The sequence below is a fragment of the Triturus cristatus genome, chromosome 5_2, assembly GCF_964204655.1.
Source record: "Triturus cristatus chromosome 5_2, aTriCri1.1, whole genome shotgun sequence".
In the NCBI taxonomy this organism is placed as follows: Eukaryota; Metazoa; Chordata; class Amphibia; order Caudata; family Salamandridae; genus Triturus; species Triturus cristatus.
The window spans coordinates 996,345,374-996,371,258 of record NC_140588.1 but is presented as its reverse complement, the minus strand read 5'-3'; the positions used below and the strand labels follow the sequence as shown (position 1 = coordinate 996,371,258).

The 25,885-nt window shown below is 44.7% G+C and overlaps 1 protein-coding gene across 5 annotated transcripts in view; it reads right to left on the bottom strand.

Moving 5' to 3' along the window:
• LOC146829558 (actin-binding protein WASF3-like) overlaps positions 1-25,885 on the bottom strand; it is a 415,127-nt gene that overhangs the window by 179,909 nt on the left and 209,333 nt on the right. For all 5 annotated transcript variants that reach the window (XM_085608254.1, XM_085608258.1, XM_085608253.1 and 2 more), the window contains exon 3: positions 19,358-19,492. In XM_085608254.1, coding sequence (XP_085464380.1) covers positions 19,358-19,492 — 135 coding nt within the window. The remainder of the gene's footprint in view (positions 1-19,357; positions 19,493-25,885) is intronic.

The window sequence follows — 25,885 nt, the reverse complement described above, 5'->3', positions numbered from 1 at the left end:
GCCCCACTTAAGTGCCCACCAGAGCTCCAGAGATGAAAAATAAAATGAACCGAGCATCAGGACGGGGCAAGGCCTGCTGAGTGACAGCAGGGAGGAGTGGTGGGCAAAAGGCTGCCTTTGCACTGTTTAATGTGGGCATTTCTCTTTGGCCGGCCGTCTTCATATGGTCAGCCACACATGCGCACTTTAAACCTCTCAACCCAACTGTCTTAAGACAGCTCAGTTGAGAGCAAGTGCAGGCATCCTGTGCCCTTGGAAACGCCAGGAGACGCCGCTCCCACCAATCAGGGCACTGCTCATATGCTGGTTAACAGCAAGTAAGCAGGCCAGGATTGGTCGGGAGAGTTTGCTAGGGCTTACACTGCAGTCCATGCAGATGTGGTCGGAGTGCCGTGGACGTTGTCGTACACTATCCGGTAAATTTTTTTCTTTTTTCTTTTTATTTCTTATTTTGTTTTGTCAATGGGCGTGCCATCAATTTATTGACAACCATATTAAGGCTTTCTGAAAACAACTATGTGCAGGTGCTTTGGGGTAGGCAGGGGGCGCTCACAGAACACATCCCTATCTGCAGAGGCGTGCAACAAGGATGCGTACCCCTACCCTTTTCTTTCTTTACTTTAATAGGAGTGTGGGAGTGTATAAACGACTCCCCCGAAAATAAATGGCTCAACTGTTCCGGCCCTATCCTTCGCAGATGATACGTTGCTTCTATCAAGTCCTCCTATGGGTTTACGGAACCTACTGACCAAGTTCAAAGCCTTGTGTGATTCGAATGGCTTTGAAATGAATCTTCAAAAAACTTAGAGCCCGATTCACAAAGGGCCTCTGCACTCATGGAAGAGGCCTGGCAGTCATGGCAAGGGTCCCGCACTTGTGGCGGGGGCCCGTACTCATGGCAGGACCTCCACAATGAGTAACTGCAGTGTAGCACACCTGTCACGAGTGCGGGGTCTCCATCGCAAGTGCGGGGAGTCCGCCACGAGTGCGGGGTCTCTGCCACAAGTGTGGGGTCTCTGCCATAAGTGTGGGGTCTCCACCACGAGTGCAGGGTTTCCGTCACCAGTGCAATGGTCCATTGTGAATTGGGCCCAGAGTATATGACCATTAGTCTGCACAAGTCATTCAGAGAGCATACTAGCTTAGTATCTACCTGCCTAGCAAGGGTGGATAAATTGGATTAATTGGAAATCAAAGTTGATAGTAAATTATTCTGGGGCCCTCATATTGGGAAAAGCATGGCCATACTTCAGCACACGGCTGTGGCAGTGTTACATAAAATACAGCATGCAACAATCTCAGAACCTGTATCCGGGACCCTGGAGGCCAATAAAGCCAACACGCCAGCTGCTGCTCTGTAAAGAGCAGAAATGTGGGGCTTTGAAAACGCTGAGGTATTATCTGTAAGAGAGAATGATTTTGTTAGATCTCTCCACAGCTTATCTCAAGGTACCCCTTTGATGCGTTTATATGCTAAAGAAAATGTAACATCTTCCTGCTTCAAGCCTTTTAGTGCATCATTACGATGTCGGTAAGAAAGGCTCCAAATGGCATTCGGATGGCATTCGGATTTTCCTAACCCGTTTTGGAGCCCATGTTTCCGACTGACTGATTACGCTAGAAGGAAACCGTTCAGTCATTCCAACTCAGTTCTGAGCGGCATTCAGATAATCCGAGACAGCCAGAGACGATTTGTACAGATCAATGGACAGTGTTTCCGACCGACCGATTACATTGTTGGATTCCAACAATCTTTCCGGCGTGGTCTGTCCGACACGAAAAGGCTGTCAGAAACTGACTTTGGGGGCCCATAGCAGGTCCCCCTTTATCCAGAGGCCTCCAGTTGGGGCCCGTGGGGGTACCCATGGACCCCTCTTTCAAACCATGCACAGTGTGGCAGGCACCTTGAGGTGCCCGCAACAGGGAGCCTGTGTAGTCGGTCGGAACACAGGCTCCTATTGAAGTCAATGTGAGTCCATCATAATCGGTCAGTCAGACTCCCCGAACCCGAGTCAGTCAGAAACGATTCCATCAAGGAGTCGGTCAGAATGCTTTCCGATCCACATCGTAATGAGGCCCTTACTGTTTTGGGCCAGATTATGGTCAGCTGCTAAACCAGTCCCGTGTGGGAACAGTGCAATTAATATAATGCCCCTTGATGCCCTGGTCATTCTCACTTGGCTTTAATGTTTGGCTTTGGGATTAGGAAGATTGTTGCCGGCTCTGGCTTCGATTTCCCCTGCCTATAAGGCCTTTTAAAAGATTCATACTGGAATGATGTAGTCAGACAGTTGCACCACAGTGCTACTAATAGGAGAAGAATGGCAGATGTTTTAGGATTTAAACCTTTTCCTTCATTTGAGAAGTTCATGGATGGAATACGCCCACATCAATCCAAAACATTATTCTTAACATTTGACCTTGCAAATAAAAGGTTTAACTAGCAAGTGAAAAGTCTACTCTGCTGATAGCAGCCTATGCTCTCTATGTAATAACCAGGTTATTGAAAACAAGAAGCATGTGTTATTGTTTTGTCTAGCGCAGGGTTACTCATAGTACGGCCCGCGGGTCGCTGGCAGCCCGCCCGGCCTTCATTGGCGGCCCGCGGACCTTGATCGAGATTACAGTACACTCGATTACAGTACACTTCCTTGGAGTAAACAGGGAAGATGGCCGCAGGAGCAAACGTTGTGAACACGATTTAATATGTATTCACAACGTTTCCTCCTGCGGCCATCGTCTCTGCTTACTGCTTGCCTCTGATTGGCCTGCCTGCCTCTGATGTGTTGGAATCCCGCCCTCTGATAGGGTTCCCAAATCACACTGTCTGCTACAGTGTGATATCCGCTCCTCGCAGGTGACTGTGTTTGAAGGAGCCTATGTTGCCTCTACTTCAGAGCAGATGGTCCTTTCCCCTGCGCTCCTGTTGTAAGTCTGTGGATTTTAAAAGGAAAATAACTCTTGCATGTAACACTTGTGAAAAAAAGTTGTTGTTTACGTTTATTTAACACGATTCGACTGGCGTAACGTAGTCTCGTTAACACATTTCTGGTTAAAAGCCTGTTTTTTAAAAGTCCAGGTATAAACTGTTAGCTGAATATGACCTGTCGTATTTTTGACAACGGTCTCTGAAATTAAATTTTTAACCGAAACTTCGAATCTATAAACGTGTGAACTTGAATTAATCTTTGAGGGTGAAGTGTTGTATCACGAACAGCGCGGCTGATTCAAGAGTGCACTTTAGAAGTAGACCTAAGCATCAAAGACATTGTGAATAAGAGGCCATGACAGACCCAGAGTGACCGAAAATAGTAAAAGCAGTGCACCCGCGTTCAGTTTTTTGGGATTCCAATGAAGTATTCTTCTTGGGAAAAATCAACCAAATGAACTAGGACTGCTCAGAAAATGAACGCTAAGAGCATGCATTCTTCCCACTCACTAATTTAAGTTAGCCCATGAATACCCCCATCCTGTACTGCGGATTGTCCAAAGCTCTGCTTTGTGTGTTAGCCGTTTTGATACACGGTATCTCTGCATTCTTGTAATCCACGACTGCCGGGTCTAGCAGGGGGCGGAGCCAGCATTGTGTGGGGAAAGCCCAGCCCTATTCAGGTCCTAGGTGTACTCCTCCCACCCATCTGGCTGCTGATCTCCCCATTCACCACTGGGTGACTCCTCCTGACTCTGGGGATTCCCTAGCCCATCACATGACCTCAGTCAGCCAATCACGCGACAGGCAGTCACTGCACATTTATGCCAGCGTCTAGAAGTGGTACTTCCATACTAGCTACATGGACACCGCACACATCATCGTGCAGCATTTCATCACACAAGTCTGCACATACCAAACTCGCACCTGCACTCCCCACGCATCAGGAACTACCAGGGACACATACATTCCCCATGCATTCCTATGGGATCTCACCACATGCACTCAGAGTGCTCACGCACTTTACTCTGGGACACAGGGAAAGTGCGCAGAAACCAAAAATCACTACCACCAGGTCACCAGTAAAAGCAAAAAGTTTAGGGGTGAACCTGCCAGAAGGGCCAAGTCCAACACACCACACATCTGGCGCTGCCCCCTAGCATTCAGAATGTTTCCTTCGATTTCTCTCTGTTCCATCACGCTGAGTCGTCCTAGGCCACATGTGCCACTATACAAAATGTTAAATAAATTGACAGAAGGCATGAATTGCATAAATATATATATATTTTCTACTCCCCCAATTCTGCCCCTCCCCCCCCCCCCCCCCCTCACCCCCGGAGAACCTTGCATTTCCCCGTGTGCCTAAGCTGAGGCTTCCGCAGAATGTGTCTCCTTTAAAAGTGCTCAAGTATCCCAGTATTGTGTTTAGTTTAAGCAGGCTCCTGTGTTGTGCATGGCTAACCAGGAAGCGTTAGTGGCTCGATTTTTAGAGTTTAAGCTCAATGAATTACTGTTTTCATAATGCATTAGTCTTGCATACGTTTCTATTCTTTTTTATGCATACGCACTTTTAATATGACTTTGCTGCTATTTTAGACTTGTTTGAGTGTATTTTTATGTATGTTCTATGGGTTATCACTCTTTGAACTGAACTAATACATTATTCACAGCACCGTCCAGAATTAAGAGCATATGTGCCACATTCTTACATCCCATGCAACTGATTTTGAGACATTTTCGTCAACTTTATATGTTGTGCAAACACACGGTTTATTTTTCTTGTATTTGAAAACATCCTTTCTTGCACCTATACCCCAGTGCCACTTGGTGAACGTTACAAAATTCTCTCCTTTGCACTGAGAACAAGTCAAAGTAAACACAAATCTCCATGTTAAAAGAACTACTGCAAATTATCAGATGCAATTGCCTGACATTCAGGTCTGCCTTTAAACTTAGAGCAAACAGGAATATAATCGTGTCTTGTTATTTCCCCTTCTCTCAGGGGGCTCAGGGATATATAGGGTTTTTTCTTCTTCCCAGTCAAAGGACAGAGAAAATCCACTCGTGGACATCAGCATTCTCAGCTCTTAGATGAACAGCCGGATGTGGCTTCTCATCCTTCAAAGCAGCAGTAGGTGTGACAGGGCAGCTCCCTTCACCGTCAGCATGAAGAGTGATACTGCAAACTCCTCAAGGAGGCTTTTCAAGAATGAAACAAAGTTGTCCCCTTCAGAGTTGGATGCAGAGAATGTATTTCCCTTGAGGTGTCAGTACAGCCAGGAAATAATTCACAGCTGATCCTTTCAAGTTTGAAATAGAAACATCTCTGAATCTTGAATGGCATCTGTGACAGATCTATGTGGAAAATGAATTCACAAGATCAGTGAGCTAGTCATTATTGTGTTTTTCAGCTCTCAGTCATGTTTTCACACAGTAATCCTGAGATTAAATGGGTAGCTTCAATTGGGAATAGTGTGCACCCCTTGTAGCGGGGAATGGCTGGCGGTGTTGCAAAAATCCACCTGTTCCCAGAGACTGAAAGGAAATAATCTGCGGTGGTCAGAATTGTGGTAGAGGCACCTATGCACGAGGGAGCATGGTTCAAGGAGTGACCCTCCCATACTGGGAACATAGTTCAAGGAGTGACCCTAACACACAGGGAACATAGTTCAAGGAGTGACTCTCACACACAGGGAACATAGTTCAAGGAGTGAATCTAACACACAGGGAACATAGTTCAAGGTGTGACCCTCACACATGGGGAACATAGTTGAAGGAGTGACCCTAACACACAGGGAACATAGTTCAAGGAGTGACCCTCCCATACAGGGAACATAGTTGAAGGAGTGACCCTAACACACATGGAACATAGTTCAAGGAGTGACACTCCCATACGGGGAACATAGTTGAAGGAGTGACCCTAACACACAGGGAACATAGTTCAAGAAGTGACCCTCCCATACGGGGAACATAGTTGAAGGAGTGACCCTAACACACAGGGAACATAGTTGAAGGAGTGACCCTCCCATACGGGGAACTAAATTGAAGGAGTGACCCTAACACACAGGGAACATAGTTGAAGGAGTGACCCTCCCATACGGGGAACATAGTTGAAGGAGTGACCCTAACACACAGGGAACATAGTTCAAGGAGTGACCCTCCCATACGGGGAACATAGTTGAAGGAGTGACCCAAACACACAGGGAACATAGTTCAAGGAGTGACCCTCCCATACGGGGAACATAGTTGAAGGAGTGACCCTAACACACAGGGAACATATTTCAAGGAGTGACTTTCACACACAGGGAACATAGTTCAAGGAGTGACCCTCACACATGGGGAACATAGTTCAGAGAGCGAACCTCACATACAGAGAACATAGTTCAAGAAGTGACACGCACAGACAGGGAACATAGTGCAAGGAGTGAACCTCACACACAGGGGCATAGGTATTGTTGGTGTAGAAGGTGCAGGGTCAACAGGGAGAGGGCAACCCCGGCTCCTTGTTTGCATTATGGTCTATGTAAGAATTTGGGTTACCGGTTGAGGGGGGATAAAACCCTTCTCAAGCAGCAGCACAATTCTTCTCAGGGTGATGTCACCAGCAGTCCCAAAATTAACCTGCGCTCAACCCTTGTGTAGCTTGGCACACAGCAGTCAGGCTTAACTCAGGCTTAACCCAAACTGTAAAGTATGTGTGTAACACTATCGATGAGGCATGCGAGGGCCTACACCGTGGATGTGTCGCACAGCAGCAGTTCAGAAGAGGCTGCAAAGGCAATGCAATTTTTGCGACGGTCCGATTAATGCAGCAACGGTGATGCATCGGCTCTGCTCGGGGTTGAGTCTCACAGAAGAAGAGATGTGTCGGTTATGCTGGATCCACAGAGGCAAAGCACCTTAGCCCACTTGCAAGCGCCCAGAACTGGGGTGGCACCACTTGGCAGGGTAGACTCACAGATGACAGAGTCCAGGCACTGGGGTCGAGGTTGTTGGAGCCTTCTGCCCTGAGGCTCAAGTCAGGAGGGCAGCCAACTAATGCTTGGAGTCACTCTAGGGTCAATTATATCATGTAAGGTACCATCAGTGATGTCATAAATGATGTCATGGAACATGTTATGAGTGATGTAATATGTATGGTAATAAGCAGTGCATGTTGGGGTGCAAGTTACAGTTAGCTCTGCTAACTCTAACTGGTGAATTTTTGTGCTTTTTTAGTTCAAAACGTTAATGTTATCACTGACATATTCGCCTAACTATAATATTACTTTAACCTTTGTTTTTTCAGTAAGTATATATACACACACATACACATATGTAATTTTAAGCATTCGTAATTGTCAAGAATTTTGATATTGTTGGCTAAAAATGAAGTTGGTTTCTAGTTTCTTTACCATGCCTCATGGAGCAGCACATGACAGCAAACGGAATCTAATATGGACAGTTAATGGCCTTAAATGAAGCACTGGTATGTGCTGCCAAAAAGAGAGCATGTGTTAGGATCAGGTAAAACAAAGTGATATGCTAGAGTCGAGCATATCACTTGGTGTTTTAGAAATAAAAATACATTTTGAAATGCTCCAACCTTCGCATTGAAAGTAAAATGTAGATTTGTTTTATATTTCTTATTTGTGAATTAAATCAAAGATTTCATAATTTGTTTATGTGTTTGATGTATACTTGTTTCTGCTTTTTTGTGTATTTTGTTTAGGTTCAACTTGTAAAAATTGTTTAGGCTGGGGTGCCCAGCTTTCAGTAGTAATTCAGTGGGGTCCGTTGAAGTCAAAAGGTTAAGCTATTGTATCGTCTTATTGCATAATGTGTTTTTTTGTTTGGAAGTAGTTTAGCTCCCACATGTACATTTTATTTACTGGGTTAACAAATGTGTTGGTTCTGATCAACGAAACACCATAGAAGGTCTTATAGGAGCGATTCATGAGGCACACAGAATAATCAATTGGGTAATTTAGATGTCGGTGACATTAGGTTCCACTGTTTGTTTTGTCAGGCAAAAGCTTTGCTTGCTGAGCATCTTTGGTAAAAGCAAAGGTCTACAAAATGCTTGTGAACTCTCAGAAAGAGGGCATCAAGTTATGCATATGATAGACGACTATGTGTTCCCTCACAAAGTTGGCTGCTAAAAATTACATACACTACATGTTCCCTCACAAAGATGGCTGCCAAGAATTACATGCATTATAGATAAGGCTCCCGGTTTTCCGTTTTTACGGATTTTTACAGATAAATACAGACAGAAAACAATGTGTTTTCTGTCTGCATTTATTTTTAAAAGTGGATAAATACAGATAATTGGGCTTCTTTTAAGTCACTCTGTGCTGCCTTTCATGAACTATATGCCAACACTTGAGCAGATAGACAGCACGGGAAATTTAAAAAAAGATGCAATTTCATTAAATAATGCCATGTGTCAACATACATTTGTGGTATAATGCGAATATTTACCAGTGGATGTTTTGCTATATAATATGCGGCAGCTGAAATAGCTAAAAAAGGCAGACATCAAAGTATGTGTGCGCGTCTATCAGTTAAATAAATATGCAAATGTACAGTTTTACACCTTCATTTATACGCAAAACACAAAATAAATATGGATAAATACAGATAAAGTGGGCAGAAAATAAATACGGATAAACACAGATGGAAATGCTAAAAAAATAAATACCATAAAACCGGGAGCCCTAATTATAGAGCACCGATGCTGGAAATGACCTTGAAATGAGAGAAAAGTATTGAAGTGATGAAACAGATAATGCTAGTATACATTATGAAAACAAAGTCCGTGAAAATATATTTTTACTGTTATCTTTCTGACTCACACTAGACCTCAGTTTAGGAGCATTTGGGAAACATTAGGCAACTTGCATGAACTAGACTTAAAAACTGCTCATGAAGGCAGTATCAACATTAAAGCAGTATCAGCATTAAACACGAAAGCAGTATCACTATCAAACACATACAGGGGGTCTAAAGATGCAGGGCCTGATTCACAGAACTAACTTAAGACAAAATCCTAAACTTACTACCATTTTGGTATTCACAGAAGGCACTTACTCATTTTGGTATTCACAGAAGGCACTTACTCCTTTCGGAATTCACAGAAGTTAGGAGTCCTAACTTTAGGACTCCTAAATGCCTTCTGTGAATACCGAAAGTCTTAAAATTAGGATTTTTCTCAGTTTAGTAGTAGTATAGTTAGGACTCCTAATTTTAGGACTCCTAAATGCCTTCTGTGAATACCGAAAGTCTTAAAATTAGGATTTTTCTCAGTTTAGTAGTCCTAAGTCTAAAATTAGGACTACTAAACTGAGAAAAATCCTAATTTTAAAACTTTCGGTATTCACAGAAGGCATTTAGGAGTCCTAAAGTTAGGACTCCTAACTTCTGTGAATACTGAAATGAGTAAGTGCCTTCTGTGAATACCAAAATGAGTAAGTGCCTTCTGTGAATACCAAAATGGTAGTAAGTTTAGGATTTTGTCTTAAGTTAGTTCTGTGAATCGGGCCCGCACTCTTAAAAGTAGTAAGAGGAAAAGCAACAGCAGAACAATGTCAAAGTGGTCTAGAGGCCTCCCATGATTTTGACAGCCATGCAGGCATCATCGTTTATGAGGATAAAGAAGTCATTTGAGGTTTAATTGGGAGTGCAAGAACAGAGGCGTCTCTCGAGACAAATAGAACATTGTTTAAATGTGAGATTTCTACTTTCTCTGCTTGAAAGTTCACATCCAAAACACAACAAAAGCAAGTCATGCCTCCAGTGTTTAACCACCTGTGAATAGTTTGGTACTTAAACAAAGACATATTAAGGTTTCATGAAAAATTGACCAAAAGAAACAAAGATCAGTTTTGTTCCTTTTCAGCAGTGCCCACTCTGGGCTGCCTGTAAGCTTTGCAGCAAATACCCACAGTATTAAGCCTATTAATTATTTGTAATTGCAGCTACATCAACGTTGCAAAACTTTACAACAGCAGTGTAAGACAAGCGCATCCCATTTGATTATCAAAATATTGCCTGTCTGACTTGAAGACATCTTTAATACTCTGTGTAAACACCGTTTCCTTCATCCAGAGGTAAATTAAAACTCAGCTCGATGGAAAATCCCACTTAGTGTCACTTCCTTAACCCGATTAGGGAGCTGGGAATTAAGGCAAATTCTCTTAATCATATAACATTGCCACTGCAGACGCTTCCCACTCAAGTATATGGATGGATTACAAACGAGGCAGACATATTGGAATTACTGCAGCAACTGCATCCTGACTATGCGCGTGAGAGCCTCGATGAACCGACCTGGAGCAATGGGTGATGCTGAACGATGATCGCTTTCCTGGTGATAGCTATGCCAAATCAATGATGCACACACGAGTATGGTAATGATACCGCCACGCTAAAGCACGTCACTACGTAGTGATATTAAGGATAGGGAAATAAGCCCAAAGATTGCACTACCTGTGGATCTCACGGTGAACAAGTTGAACTATTCAACTATTTGCACAAATGGGACCCGATTGAATTTACACTATTAGTCCAATGCCATGAGTTTTCCAATCAATGTTTTTCCAATTAGATTGCTAGGGTATCTCAAAATATTTGGCTCTCTGAGGACACCGTATTAAACAAATACTGTACTCATCGACAAACTGTTCAAATACTGCATGTTACGCATACGGTATTGAGGATCTGCTCTCTCTCTCCACCACCCCCGAAACACTACTAAGGTGGACTGGAGCAGCCTCAGCTACAGCTACCCTATCTGTTGCTATCCCTGGAATGGCATTTGCTCACCCTGGCCCCAGGGAACTCAACGGCAGCAGCAGCAACGACATCTAGACAGGGCTTAAGGACCTCTATTATTTAGGGCCCGATTCACAGAAGTAACTTAAGACAAAATCCTAAACTTACTACCATTTTGGTATTCACAGAAGGCACTTACTCATTTTGGTATTCACGGAAGGCACTTACTCATTTCGGTATTCACAGAAGCTAGGAGTCCTAACTTTAAGACTCCTAAATGCCTTCTGTGAATACCGAAAATCTGAAAGTTAGGATTTTTCTCAGTTTAGGAGTAGTAAAGTTAGGACTCCTAACTTTAGGACTTCGAAATGCCTTCTGAGAATACCAAAAGTCTTAAAGTTAGGATTTTTCTCAGTTTAGGAGTCGTAAAGTTAGGAGTCCTAACTTTTGTGAATACCGAAATGAGTAAGTGCCTTCTGTGAATACCAAAATGAGTAAGTGCCTTCTGTGAATACCAAAATGTTAGTACGTTTAGGATTTTGTCTTAAGTTAGTTCTGTGAATCGGGGCCCTTAGTTTCTATAGTTAACACTCCTTGCCCTTCTCCTAGCTCCTCAACTGCAAATGGGAGGCTATTAGGGGCTAAGAGTGGGCTAGGTATGGGTGGGGTCAAGCTTGTGGTATCTTCAAGGTATAATGAGCCAACCAGCTCCATCCCTTTGATCCCGACCCTGGGACCATGCATGCAACCCAATGACTGGGCATGGCTATGGGGTATAAATAAAGGAGATCGTGACCACTCGTGTATCCCCCCCAAATGGTACATGTCTGTGTGGGACTGTATTCACTGCGTACAGTGGAGTAGGCCCTCCTGCACTGGCTATGAGGATCTCTGCCTCGAGCTTCTGCACCAGCTACCATCAGTCTTTGCCCTGCCAACGCGGACCGTTGTCAGCAGGTTTCCTGCTACGGGACTGGAGCACACAGCGCGATGCCTCAGGTCTGAGGAGGCCCCAGCCTTCAAACCGGGAGTCATGGGTGACAAACCACGTGGGACACACCCACGCTCATGAGCCACGTCCTACTTCAAGAAGACTCGAAACACCAAGCGGCAGCACAGGCCCCACACCGGGTCCCCCACGTGGCACACTATGACCCTTATGCACAGGCCCTGCCAAGCGCAGCACGAAGAACAATTTGGAATGTCAATGTATACCCATAAAGGACCTCCTTTACAAATCCTTTTTTCCCCATCTTCATTTAACTTAGGTGTGCAAATTAGGATTTTGCATGTGTAAATTGCAAACGTCGATTAACTGAACCAGAATTCGTGGATTTGCATCCTTGGAAAATCAATTTGGAAATGTGGCCAATCCAGTAGTATGGTGGATTTTCTGCAACAGCATTGTTCTTAGTTTGGTGACACAAGACTTAATGATTAGGAAGTTGAAGCTTTACCTACTTACAAAAAGTAATTGCATAGCTCAGACTTAGTGACAAAGGCAGTAGAGTGCACCACATTAAATCAGAAATTGCAATATAAATTTACAACACAACTACAAATGTACAGTAAGGCTGTACATTTGTAGTAGGACTCTTTTTACGTAAACAGAAAACAGCACAAGTTTCTGAGTGAAACTAGATTTTCTTTGGAAGGGGTTGCAAAGTTAATCTTTGCGGAATAAGAGCTAGTCGGTGTTGAACTGAAGGCCTTCAGTTAAGCGATTTAAGGTTCCTGGTGCTTGACAGGAGAAGGCTTGATTCAATGTTTTTGTGTTTTTTTATCGTCAGGATTTCAAGGGTAAGCATTGTGTGATTCCAATGTCTAACTGTTACTGTGAGGTCTAATTTGTCTTTCAGATCAAGGTGAAGCACAACATAAAGGTCTTAGTGGATACTATTTTGAAGTACATTCTGGAATCAGTAGGCCACCAGAGGGCATATCTTAAAGTGGGAGTGATGTGAAGGGATTTACTAGCGCCTTTTACTTGGACGCAGCAGGATGGAGGATGACTTTCATTGGGGTTAGGAAGGATTGGGAGCTCAACTAACAATGGATTATCACCATTCAGATGAGAGAGAATCATTGCCAATTGGATTGAGGGTTCCGATTTCAGACAAGTCGGAAGGTATCTTTTTGGAAATTTGGAGAGGTGATGAATTATTCAAATGAGTTGGTCTATGGTAAGTCCTAGGAATGCGGCAAAAGTGACTAATTTAAGAAGAAGCCAGGCCCAGAGAGATTTTCAAACTATTTTTTAACTGGGGGTGGAGATTCTTTGTAGTCTAAGAGGAGGAATTCTGTGAGGTATGGCGATGCTGTTTTCCAGACATATCGAGGTCCCATATAGAAATTTAACATAGAGGCCAGCTTAAGGGACACACAATTTATAAGCAAAGTGGGAGATACATAGGCATCCTTTTTAATGAACTGTGACCTTGACAAGAAAATGTTATTGATGTGGCCTTCCATTCTCATTCTGATAGAAAAGAAGATGAGAAGAGTTTCATGGTCAGTTCTGTCGAACTCTGCACACAGGTCCGGAAGTACTGGAAGACATATGTAACAGTATCCATCATCAATCAATCACGCAGTCATTGTACAGTGCAGCATATCACTTGTGAGGGTATCCTGGCATGGGCTGAGGGATTCTGTCGAAAAGACAGGTGTTGAGTTTCTTCCTGAAGTCTGTCAGCTTGGGTCATGTTCAGAATTGGAAGGGGAGGGCATTACAGGAATCGGCAGTGAGGTCAGAGAAGGCGCATCCTCTTGAGCGGCGGATGGGTGGAGTCCGTGCGAGGACGAGGTGGGTGGAGCTCAGGTTTCTGTATGGTTGGTGGAAGCTCAGGCGGTGGTTCAAGTATGCAAGTCCTTGGTCGTGGAGGGCTTTATAGGCATGGGTCAATAGCATGAACTGGTATGTGAAGCCAGTGGATGTCTCTCAGGTGCTGGGTGATGTCGGTTCTTTTGGGCAGGTTGAGGATCAGTCTGACTGCTGTGTTCTGTATCGACTGAAATCTTCTCATGAGTTTGCTGGTAATGCCTGCATAGAGTGTGTTGCCATAGTCAAGATGGCTGGTGATGAGGGCCTGTGTAAATGTTTTTCTGGTGCTGATGGGGAGCTATTTGACGATTCTGCGGATCATGCGAAGAGCATGGAAGCTGGCTGAAGAGACGGCGTTGACCTGTCGTTTCATGTAGAATTTGCTGTCCAGGATGATGCCGACGTTCTGGGTGTGGTCTTTTGGTGTGGGGTGGGATCGAGTTCTGATGGACACCAGGTGTCGTTCCAGGGGGAGGAGAAAACTGCAGAAAATCAGCACTTCGGTTTTGTTCGTATTGAGCTTCAGGCAGTTGTCCTACTTGGCACAGACTTTTTCATGCAGTTGTGGAAGTTGGACTTCATGGGGGTGGGGTCAGCTGAGAGCAAGAGGACAAGCTGGGCGTCGTCGGCATAGGAACTGATGTTGATGTTGTGGGTTCTGGCTATGTCTGCTACCGGCATCATACAGATGTTGAAGAGAGTCGAACTGAGGGTTGAACCTTGAGGGACGTTAAAGATGGTGCGTTAGGGTTGTGAGGTGAAGGGGGGATGGGTTCTCTGGGCATGCCCTGTGAGGAAGGATGCCATCAATCTTAGGGGGTCGTCTTCGATTCTGATCTGGAGTAGTTGTTTTTTGAGTGTGTGGTGCGAGACGGTGTGATGCTGAGAGGTCGAGGCGGATCAGGGCGGCAAATTCTCTTCTGCCTAGTAGGGAGTGGATGTCATCTGTCACAGAGATCAGCACCACCTTGGTGCTGTGGTTGGCTCTGAATCCTGATTGGGAGGAGTATAGCAGGTTATTTTTCTCCAGGTGTTCAATGAGTTGGAGGTTGACGGCTTTCCCCATGACTTTGGCAGGAAACGGTAGCAGCAAAATTGGGCTGTAGTTTGGGAGAGCACAGGGGTCTGCTGAGGGTTTCTTGAGGAGGGGGTCTAACCTCAGAGTGTTTCCCCAATGGAAGGAGTTCATTAGGGCCGTAGTTTTCGGTCTGTTGAACTGTCCCCATGTGGTGAGTAGGTGGTTGCTGTCAGTCTTTGTGGTGGTGAAGAGGCTGGGGAGGTTGGTGGGTTAGGGATCGAAGCTACTGTGTATGGTGGCTATCTTGTTGTGGAAGTGGTCTTCTAGAGGGTTGCAGAGTTTGTGTGTGGCTGGGACCGAGTGGCTGATGGGCAGGTGAACTCTCTGACGATGGTGAAGAGTTCCTTGGTCTGGTTGGCGCTGGCCTCGATGCGGCTTGCCAGGGTCTCCCTTTCAGTGTCTCTGAGTCGGTGGTGGCAGGTGTAGAGGGCCAACTTGAAGGTGGCTTGATCGGTGTTCCTTCTGTTGCTGCGCCATCTTCCTTCTAGGCGTTTCTCTGTGTTTCAATGCACTGAGTTCTGGGGTGTACCAGCTGGCTCGTTTGGTGGGTATGTTCATTTTGGCTGGTTTGGTGGGGGTGACTTGGTTGGCGGCGCAGGTGATCCTGTTGTTGAAATACTCTACTGCTCGATTCAGGTTGGTGGAGACATCAGGCTCGGTGATGCTGAAGGCATCAGTCCATTAGTGCTGAGTGACTTTGGCCCAACTGTGGAAGGGGGCATTGTAGCCGTTGGAAGTGGTAAGGGGTTGTCCAGCAATAGTGAAGTGGACGATGGAGTAATTGGACCAGATGAGATCCATGTTGCAGCTGTATTTGACTCTAGTGCTGGACGTGAAGATGGGGTTTAGTGTGTGTCCTGCTCTGTGCGTAGAGTCGGAGACCAGCTGCGTGAGGCCGATGTTGTCCATTCGTTCCAGGAGGTCAGTGGAGTTGGTGTCTGTGGGGTCGTCCAGGTGGAAATTGAGGTCTCACAGGAAGACATAGTGTTGGGATTGATGACAAGCGGGGTGATGAATTCCGTGATGGCATTGCTGAGGCCTGTTCGAGGTCTTCGGGTCTGTATGCAAGGGTGCCTTTGATGCTGGTATTGTCGTCAGTGTGTAGTTGGAAGTTGAGGTGTTCCATGATCGGTGTGATTTCATCTTCGGTGGTGGTGCAGATGATTGATTCCTTATGTACGAAGGCAATGCCATCCCTGTGTCTCTTGGTGCAGTCCTGGGGCCTGATTCACAGAACTAACTTAAGACCAAACTTACTACCATTTTGGTATTCACAGAAAGCACTTACTCATTTTGGTATTCACAGAAGGCACTTACTCATTTCGGTATTCACAGAAGTTAGGAGTCCTAACTTTAGGACTCCTAAATGCCTTCTGTGAATACTAAAAGTCTTAAAGTTAGGATTCTTCTCAGTTTAGGAGTAGTAAAGTTAGGACTCCAAACTTTACTACTCCTAAACTGAGAAAAATCCTAACTTTCAGACTTTCGGTATTCACAGAAGGCATTTAGGAGTCCTAAAGTTAGGAGTCCTAACTTTACTACTCCTGAACTGAGGAAAATCCTAACTTTAAGACTTTCGGTATTCACAGAAGGCATTTAGGAGTCCTAAAGTTAGGACTCCTAACTTCTGTGAATACCGAAATGAGTAAGTGCCTTCTGTGAATACCAAAATGAGTAAGTGCCTTCTGTGAATACCAAAATGGTAGTAAGTTTAGGATTTTGTCTTAAGTTAGTTCTGTGAATAGGGCCCCTGGTGTTTCATCTTGTAGGCGGCTGCTGTGTGGGTGGCAATGTCAGAGGCCGATGGGGTGGTGAGCCAGGTTTCTGTGATGAAGGTCACATCGAGACAAGGGTACAGATGGTGTCCCAGATTTCGGTGTTGTGGGGCATGTAGGCACAAATTGCCCTTGAAAATCAGAAGGGTTGCTATTTCAGTGCTGCATTTGGATAGAATCCCAATTGAAAGATTTTAATGAGTTATTGTCTTGCATGTAGTATAGGAGTTGCAGCGAGACAACTTTTTTCAATTATTTTGTTTCAGAAGGACATTTCCCAAATCGGCCTAAGGATCTGTAAGTCTTTGGGATCTAGGTTTGATTTTTTGGGGGGTGAAGCTTGAGCTGGCATGATTTGGGAGAAGAAGGGAATGTCCCTTCTTTAAGAAAGGAATTGATAATCCTGGGGATTATGAGGACATTGTTTGTATTCTAAAACTATCAACGTCGTTTTTCACTATTATGGTCAAACATCATTGTTGCCACAATAGGCAGAATTAAGTGTGGAAATAAATTTCAATTCAAATTTATAGAACATTAAAAACTCCATTTCAAAGCAACTAAGTGCTAGATCTACCTCAGCCGGGGATGGCTATGCAAATAAATGAGTCTTTAGAGCCGAAAGAGCAAAAACTGTTGGATATTCCATATATTGTATGTTACAAAATTCATGATGAGCTGGCAAACACAGTGGGGGGGGGGGGTGGGGGGGAGGACATCAGGAGACATTTCCCTGCAGATCCCAGTCATCTTTTAGGGCATTATAGTGTGAGGTCGTGTTGTGGGTAATTTTGAAACATTTTGAAAAACATTGAATGTGCCAGCGTGATAATCCTGAATTGTATATGAGCTGCAACCAAGAGCCAATGCAGGCTTCATTGAGCTGTGGGGAAGCTTGCAGTTTCAGATAAATTGAACACTGCGCGTACTGCTGAAATCTGCATTACGTGAGGCTGGAAGATGCTCCTTATGGAGGTACTGACCAGCGGAGTATTGCCATTCTCCATTTTGACGCAAATAGCGGCTCTGTCAACGGTAGACTGATCTTCTGGCGACAGTAGAAGAACTGAAAGTTGGACGACTGAATAATCTGATTGAGTTGATGATCCATAGAAAGGAACTCATCAAAATACACCCCCAGAGAGCTGAACTTTCATTTGGTCTGAACATTGACCTTTCCCTAGATAAATTACCTATAGCTTGCACTGTAATTTTTAAATGAGTAGTTTTAACCAATTAAAAGAAACTCTGTTTTGGGTGCATTCAAGTTAATCCAACTTTCATTCGTCCTTTCCGTTTTCAAACTCTCTGTCGGGCTTACTACAGAGGAAAAACACTCTCATATTGAGTGGTCCTGTGAGATGGAAGAATCTCACACAAACATATGTATCTTGCCTCTAGGGAAAAGGTTATGGTTGTTTTGAACCTTTAAATTGAGCTGAAACAGGTGGATTTTTCACTAGTGGAAATCTGCCTATTTAAAAATTTGGCTAACACATGATAATCTATGATTTTCACAGGTTTTCATTGTTGAGTCAGAGATTTTTGTGAAATACAAAAAAGTAGTAATGAACCAATGAAAGTGAAATTAACTCTGTTCCATGTTTGTGAATTAAATAGTCCAACTAAGTATAAAAGAAACATATGGTACAATTCATAAATACAATAAGGAATTTTACACCCAAGGATTTACGAACTTGCATACACTTGAAAATCTGCAACACGTCACTCTCATGTTTGCTGGAGAACTCTGGAAAACCTTTGTTAATTTGCAATTGAGACTATACATAGACATTTCCGGGTTTCCAGTTTTACCTAGTGCATAATTATGCATGGACCAATGCAATTGCAATGGTATTTTTTATATCCTGACAAAAAACATGTATTACCCATTGAGAATACCCTCTAATTACAGTCCCATCAGTTATGGGGGTGTTCCGTAATCCTTAAAACTCCCTAAAGGGATTTAATCTCAAACATTTTTCAGGTAATATTGTGAATACCCACAAATGTCTGTTTGTGTGAAAGTGCTCAATGTTAAGGGCTATCTAGTCCCAGAATGTTCTATTACCTACCCATTCTTTGTCCCAGAATGTAGGTTAACTCACATAAATATCTTTCTATGAGTAAATACTCTTGAAAGTGTAAAATTAACCTTTGTGAATTTAAAAGTTTATATCTGTAAAAAAAAAATGCTACCCGCTTCTCATGCCAAAACTACTTGAAAATGTTTCTGAAGGAGATATTAAAGTACATAGTCCATCTGCATTGTTAAGAGCTATCTTAGGTAGTTTCAATGGAGAGGTGTGGCTCACTGGTTAGAGGCGGCAGACCCGTAAGCAGAGAATTGGCCAGGGACCAGGGTTCAATTCCCGACGCGGCAGGGTTGTGGACCAGGGTCAAAACGGACTCGATAATTCTCGCCTCGGTACCTACTCTAACCAGGAACACACTCGGCAACTCTGGGCATTAAGCTTGCCTCATCTCTACAACGGCCCCCCACAGACGCTGGGGATGCCTGGTTTCACCTTGGAGATACCCAGAAAGGGACCATCTCACAGGGATAGCCAGGACGGGTTCCCCAGCGGTCTACAGCGCCGGGACGCCCCGTTGCTGGGGCAGCTGTGCGCTTTACAAGTCTACAACATTTACATTTACATTTAATTTACATTAACTCTGACCCCCCTCCACAGTTATGCTGAAAAGGTCCTGGGCAGGCTTTTCAACCTAAGCAGGCCATTTAGTTAGATATGGGCAGTTACTGAATGAGGAAATCCAAATGTCTTCAATTTGTAAATGAAGAAAAATCTTTCACTTAGCACATTTACCCTAAACCAATAGAGCAATCAATGATATCTGTTTTATTTATTAGATAGCTATTTTAGAATGTGTTTCTTCTTTATCTAAATACAAGTTTGATGTCCAAACAGTAAAAATGGAAACCCTATCCCACAATTTAGATCCTGAAACATAAAGGTAAGCATTCAAACAAATACCTTCTTCCACCGTTGAGTCCAGTTGGGTCACTTTGATCACAAGGAGATCCACTCTCTCCTGTAAGGAGTTCATCCTCATATAAAAACTATTTGCCTCATTGAACAATTCTCCAAATATGTCCTCAGCATGTCTACCTGTGGAGGAATAGGAAACATACAGAGTGATATGAAAGCCCACGCAGTGGTTAATATTGAATTTGTAGGCAATCCTCTTTTTTCATGTGTCAGCCACAGATTCTTTAGGTGCCCATGATTTCCTTATTTTCTAATGAAATATTGCTTTTACTATTTTGTAAAATGTCAAAACTGGTTGTTCTAGAAGCAATAGTTTGGTTAAGAATCACATTACCCCATCGTTTATACTTCATCGAAACAGGGCAACTTCTAAGTAAACGTACACAACTCCCTCAAAACTGATATATATTGTAAAACGTAGTTCCAATTCATTACCATCAAAAGCATAGAGACGTGCCGACCTAGATACTGCCCTTTCAAAGTATGTTATAATCTCTGGGCCTCATGCTGGACATTCCCCTTTTTTCGCATGGACAGTTGTAGATAACTCTGGTTACGTACGCTAGGGATAAGTCGCCTACGTCCAGGTATGGGGGCTGTTGGGTTACGAATGGGCAATGAAGGGCTTGTTCGAATGTCACATTGCCAGCTTAAAACCAATAAATAAAGTTATTTTTAAAAAAAGCATTGAGACATAAATATATAAATATTTAGTTCATAAACCTCTAAAAAGTGCCCAATCGTTTGACGCAACTAATGGCGTGGTTTATAGTTTGGTATCAGTAACAGTACCCTCTTTGCAAAACCAAAGGTCTGCCCACCTCATTTAGTGTCTACAGCAGAGACTACTCCACTTCCGTCACCAACATAAACCTCCGGCAGACTAATAGAGTAAGGTCCGTGGGAGTTTGGCCATGTGTCCGCCTACTCAATTTACAGTGGGCGAACACATGGCCAGTTTTCACTGCCAATCACCGCCTGGCGGTAAGGGGCAGTAAAAATAGCAAAATGGCCCTCATGCTATGGGAGAAAACACCCATGGGGGGCTGGAGGGTGGTTTTATTTTCAAAAACAAAATCCCACTTTGAATTTTAGTTTTGAATTTTTTTAAAAATATATGTTTGCTGTGCCGCTCCACCATGTTGATGGAGCCATTTATCAAAGTTACAATGCATTAACAGGAATCCTTGGCTGGCGGTCATCTCAGTATGTGGCAGGCAGGGAGTCCGTTAGGGTGACTGAGTACTTTACTCCATCGTCCTAACAGAGTAAATACCCTCCACCAAAACTCTAAATCAGGCCAAAAGTATCAAGTTTATAAAGAAAGAGTTTTAAGACATCAGCAAATGATCACCAACCTGATACCTTCATACCACTCAAAACTTGCTGGCTCTAGGAGTATCATTGTTATTTCAATAAATATTTTGGTTGCTCTATATTTTTTATCCTACGCACTCAATAGAACGTGAGCTAAGATGCAGTCAGTCCATGGGTTTATATTCCTCTGCAGAGATACTGCAGGTAGTTTGTAGTACTCAAGGTTAAGACTGCCAGGTGTGTTGTAATATGTTGTGATCTGTCTGGAATAGGTCATGGCAATGTTAATACTCAAGGTTAAGACTGCCAGGTGTGTTGTAATATGTTGTGATCTGTCTGGAATAGGTCATGGCAATGTTAATACTCAAGGTCAAGACTGCCAGGTGGGTTGTAATATGTTGTGATCAGTCTGGAATGGGTCATGGCAATGTTAAGGTCTATGGTTTTTAGACTTAGAGAAGAATCTTCAATGCATACAGTGCTCCAGGGACTGTGCTGAAACAGACAGATCCCGAGGACCGAGTTTAGGGAAGATTATTGCACCCATTGCATAATTGCATCGATAAGTGATGTGTAAAACCGAATATAGCTGTGAATTGTCAACAAGTCACAATGTAACATCCACTTATTCACAGCCTTGACTGCATAACCCTAGTCCAAATCCGCTATTTAAAGTTCCAAGCCCAGTCCTGTTCTTCTGTAATGAACTCTCACCCCTAGACTGTTGTGTTTCCAGCACATACCTGACCCATCCTCTCATTCATTATCAGTCCCCTCCAACCAAATCTTCAGGAACAATGGATAACTCAGTGGTTCAGAATCCTCGCAAATTGGGTGTAGCCAGGGGTAGCAGCTGCTACTTGAGCCTTGCTGGTTGGTACCTGTTAGACTTGGCAGCATTGGCGTGAGTCTCTCTTCCATTTTGTTTGCTGTTGCCTCATCTGTTTTTGCTGGTCAGTGCCAACGTGCAAGTGCTCCCTATTGTAAATTGTTGTGTGGATTAGTGATTTCATGATTGGTTATTTGATTTACGGGTCGAGCGAAGCGCCCTCAGTCACATTCCACCTGTCGATTGCGACATTAAGGCCCTGGCCAGAGAGGACTTCATCGCCCAGGGGGCCAAGCGGGACTCACCATTCGCCGCACCTGTGCCCAGGGACTGAAAAACAGCTCGCTGTCTCCCGCTGTGCGGGAGCCGCTTCGCCATTTGGTGACCTTGTTTCCTGACTTTGTTTGCAGAGAGGACTTCATCGCCCAGGGGGCCAAGCGGGACTCACCATTCGCCGCACCTGTGCCCAGGGACTGAAAAACAGCTTGCGGCTCCCGCCGCGCGGGAGCCGCTTTGCCATTTGGTGACCTTGTTTCCTGACTTCGTTTGCAGAGAGGACTTCATCGCCTAGGGGGCCAAGCGGGACTCACCATTCGCCACACCTGTGCCATAAGTGGTAGGACATAAATCCATTGCATAGTTCCCGCCTCGCGGGACGCGCGCGGGTGCGCGCAGGGCGAAGCCGGGCCAAGGGCGGGCCCGTTTGAGCCCGTTCGAGGCTGTGCGAGGCCGGGCCGGGCATATTCTCTGATTTGCTCCACCCTAGGTCTTGACGTTTCAGGGCCTGACATCATTGTGAATAGTATATTATTTGATATTTTGTTTCTGATTTGATTGCGATACAAGTAATTGGATTGTTTTTCCTTGGTAAAAGCAATATGGCTACTGGATCCACGAGGTTGGCTTCTAAAGGCTGTAATGTCACGGGGACCCTGGGTAATGTCATCACCCGTGCAAGTAATGTCCTCGCCTATGAGATTGCTGCCACCGAACGCCGTTTATCCTTGGACACCCTCTCAGGAAAACGCTCTTCATTGGGAGGTATTATGCTAGTATCCTCCCCTGATAAATCCTTGGCTGCGTACGTAGATGGTCCACCAGATGAGCAATTGATAACTGATTTAGTTTCTTCTGTTGGCCTTATTCCTTCTACTCCAACTGTTGCAAAGTCTATAGAGCCTAATCCATCACGCACTGAGCTCCTTTCATCTGCTCCCATCTTTAACTTTGCTACCACAAGGTCTATGTCGGGCCCGAGTGCAAGAAATAAGAGCCCTGGGGTGAAGTTATTAGCCACAAAGGGGAAGAAACGTGAAGGGGGCCCTATGAGACGCTCCTCTAGGAAAAAACAAAAAAGTACGCCTAGTACAAATCTAGACTCTAATATCTCGATTCAGGAAATTGATTTACCAAGAGGCCCTACGTTGGACACCGAAGTCCCCTCCACCCTTACATCGATAGGGGAGGAGGATACACGGGGTATAATTAACGACGCCTTTTGGGCAAAAATGGAATCTGTAATTGCTGGGAGCCTGTCCCCCTAATCAAGCGTTTATCCATACTGGAAGAGAAGATAGCGCTGATAGCCAACCCCACTAATCCTAACCCTGTGGTAATGGCTCCGTTGGGCCAGAAGGCCTCCTGCCGACAATCTGTTCTCCCACCTACTGATAGACCAAGCGAGTCGGGCCACGATCATACTTTTCCCTGTAACCTACCCCCAACTCGAAGGGATATGCCATCTAACAAAGTTGGAAGGATTGCTCTTCCTCCTTCCACCTAACACGCGCAAGCCCCAGGCGATATTAGTCGTCTGAGGCGGTCCCCACAGCAACCTATACCTCCATCCCCTACTGACCCCAGTAACAACACTCCCCCAAGATCTAGGAAACTACAGAGAATTGATTTGCCCCCAGAGTGCAGTCCATATGTCGTGGTTCTAACAGGTGTTCCTGAACTCCCCCCTGATAGAGCCGAACCATACTTGTCCCTGAAGTATAAGGTAATCCACTGGCTGAATGCAAATAGACCCCTCCCGCCCAAACTAAATGGGGAGATTATGATGGTGCGTAGAGTGTCGTGGGTAGGCCGGGGTGTGAAAACCATAAGGGGAGATTGTATCGTTGTAAATTTTAGGGACAAAATGGTGGTTAAGCACCTGGGGGATGGGGGGTGGACTAGAACAGTTGATGGAATTCAAACTTCGCTTTTACCACACTTTTACCCGCTGGAAGCATTTAACTATAGGATGGGCACAGTGAGAACATATGGGGCCACAGGCGGGAAGGGCTTAGGTGTCTATGGAATCCCAGAGGCAGACCCTTATGACCTACGCTTTAATATACCATGTCACAATAGGTTTAGCCTGCTTGATTGTGTTGATTGACTGTTGCCAGCTATTGACGCTGGACCCAGTGACTTTATGCAGGGGGAGGCTCATGTCCGGGCGAGTCGGCAGGTATCTCCCTATTACCAGGCTAGCCCAGGGCATGATGGTGGGTTATCCCGGAAGGTTAGGAATACCCTGAGAACCGAGAGGGGTGATTGTAGCCCCCCCGTTCTGACCCTGATCCCTGAACCAGAAGAAAGCTGTATAAAAGGGATACACGAGCAAACAAGGGCGAATTTAATGGACATATCTAATGCAAAGTTAACTGAGACCCACCCTGATATCTCTCCCAGCTATTCGTTGTTCCCTGGGCTTTCTATACCTCCAGGGCAAACTGATAACATCAGGGAAAATTTAGGTACTCCATCTGGAAACAATGCTACCCCCCAACACATACACCCAGATATCCACTGCTTCAATCATGCTGAGGGGCTAAAAATCTTATCATGGAATGTGGCGTGTTTATCCTCCCTGTTGGACTCTGCCGATTGGGGGGAGTTCATAGATGAACATGACATTTGCCTATTCCAGGAAACATGGGCATTGAGGCCCTACCACCGCCTAGGGTACGTTACATATTGGGAACCGGCAGTGAGGGCTAAAAGGGGGAGGCCATCAGGAGGGCTGACCATATGGGTGCGAACGCATTTGGGCTGTGCAATCAGGAAAACCATCACTGATTCGATTGATATCATGTGCCTAGCTATGTCTTTTTGGGATAACTACGAGTTGAACCTGATAAATATTTATTCTCGCCCAGTGAATCATGGCCAGGTTTCCAGTACTCTCACTAGTTTAGAGAAATTCCTGAGCTCATCTTCCAACTCAGATCACCAGATAATTGGTGGCGATTTCAATTGCCACTATGAACCCTTGAATGGGTTGACCACCCCAGTGTCACAGGAAGAGGACCAAGTATGGGCAATTCCCTTATGTAACTCTTATACCATGAGGGCTTGGACACCTCTGGTCCTCCAACTTACTTCGATAACTCTCACTTTTTCTTTAAGGGCATGCAATGGTAGGTTCCCGGCAGACAGCCCAGGTAAATTTACCTTTGAAAGGAATGGTCAAACATCCATTATTGACTATATAATGCTTAGCTTGGGATTGTGGTCCAGGATCCTGGACTTCCAAGTAAAGCAACAATGTGAAAGTGACCATAACCCCATCGTTGCAACTATGGAGGGCTTTAATAACAGCCCACATCCCGGTAAAGACTTGATCCCTCCAACAGCCCTGGTTACAACCTGTGGCGCTCGAAGAGTCAGATGGGAGAAGATCGCCCAATCCCAAACGGAGCTAAGAGATATGTACAGGGAGATCTATCCCCTCTTGGAGAGGACACTGGGTGAAGCCGCTATGGGAGAGGGCCCTCTAGACCAGGCTATGATAGGATCTATGCGTGTAACAAGAGGGAGAGAGAGGACTAGAAAGCTAGTCCATGTCCCCGAGGGATTTATATGTGATTAAACAAAGAAGACTAGCTTAAGTTGACCAAAGTGATGCAGTACTCAAAGTAGTTCTGTCACAGACACCTTGTAGGTGTATTCATGAAGCCCTCACCCACCAACCTAGTTGGTGGCATGCTTCATCATCGGGCCCACCCAGTGACACCTAGTATGTCCCGGGTGTGCTACGACGCCTGATTACAGCGGAGCTGGTATATTGCTGAGAGTGCAGTGAGGTTGGGTGAATTGTGATTTAAAACGGCTTGGTGGTGGTCCCAGTACCCAAGGGTAAATTAAATTTTAATAACTGGGCCGACACCAGCGGTTAAAAGTAAGGCTACAGGACGTGTAAGGGTGGAGAGTTACTGCCCCCTGCGTCCTTCAGATGGTCGACATGTTTCAGCCAGTGCCTTAGAGTATTCTGGCTTTCCTCAGGACCGTTTTTAAAAGGGTGTGGTGAAAATAAAACAGACTTAGTGTTGTGGTACAGACTATGTGATACACTCACTAATGCGTTTTTCTATGTG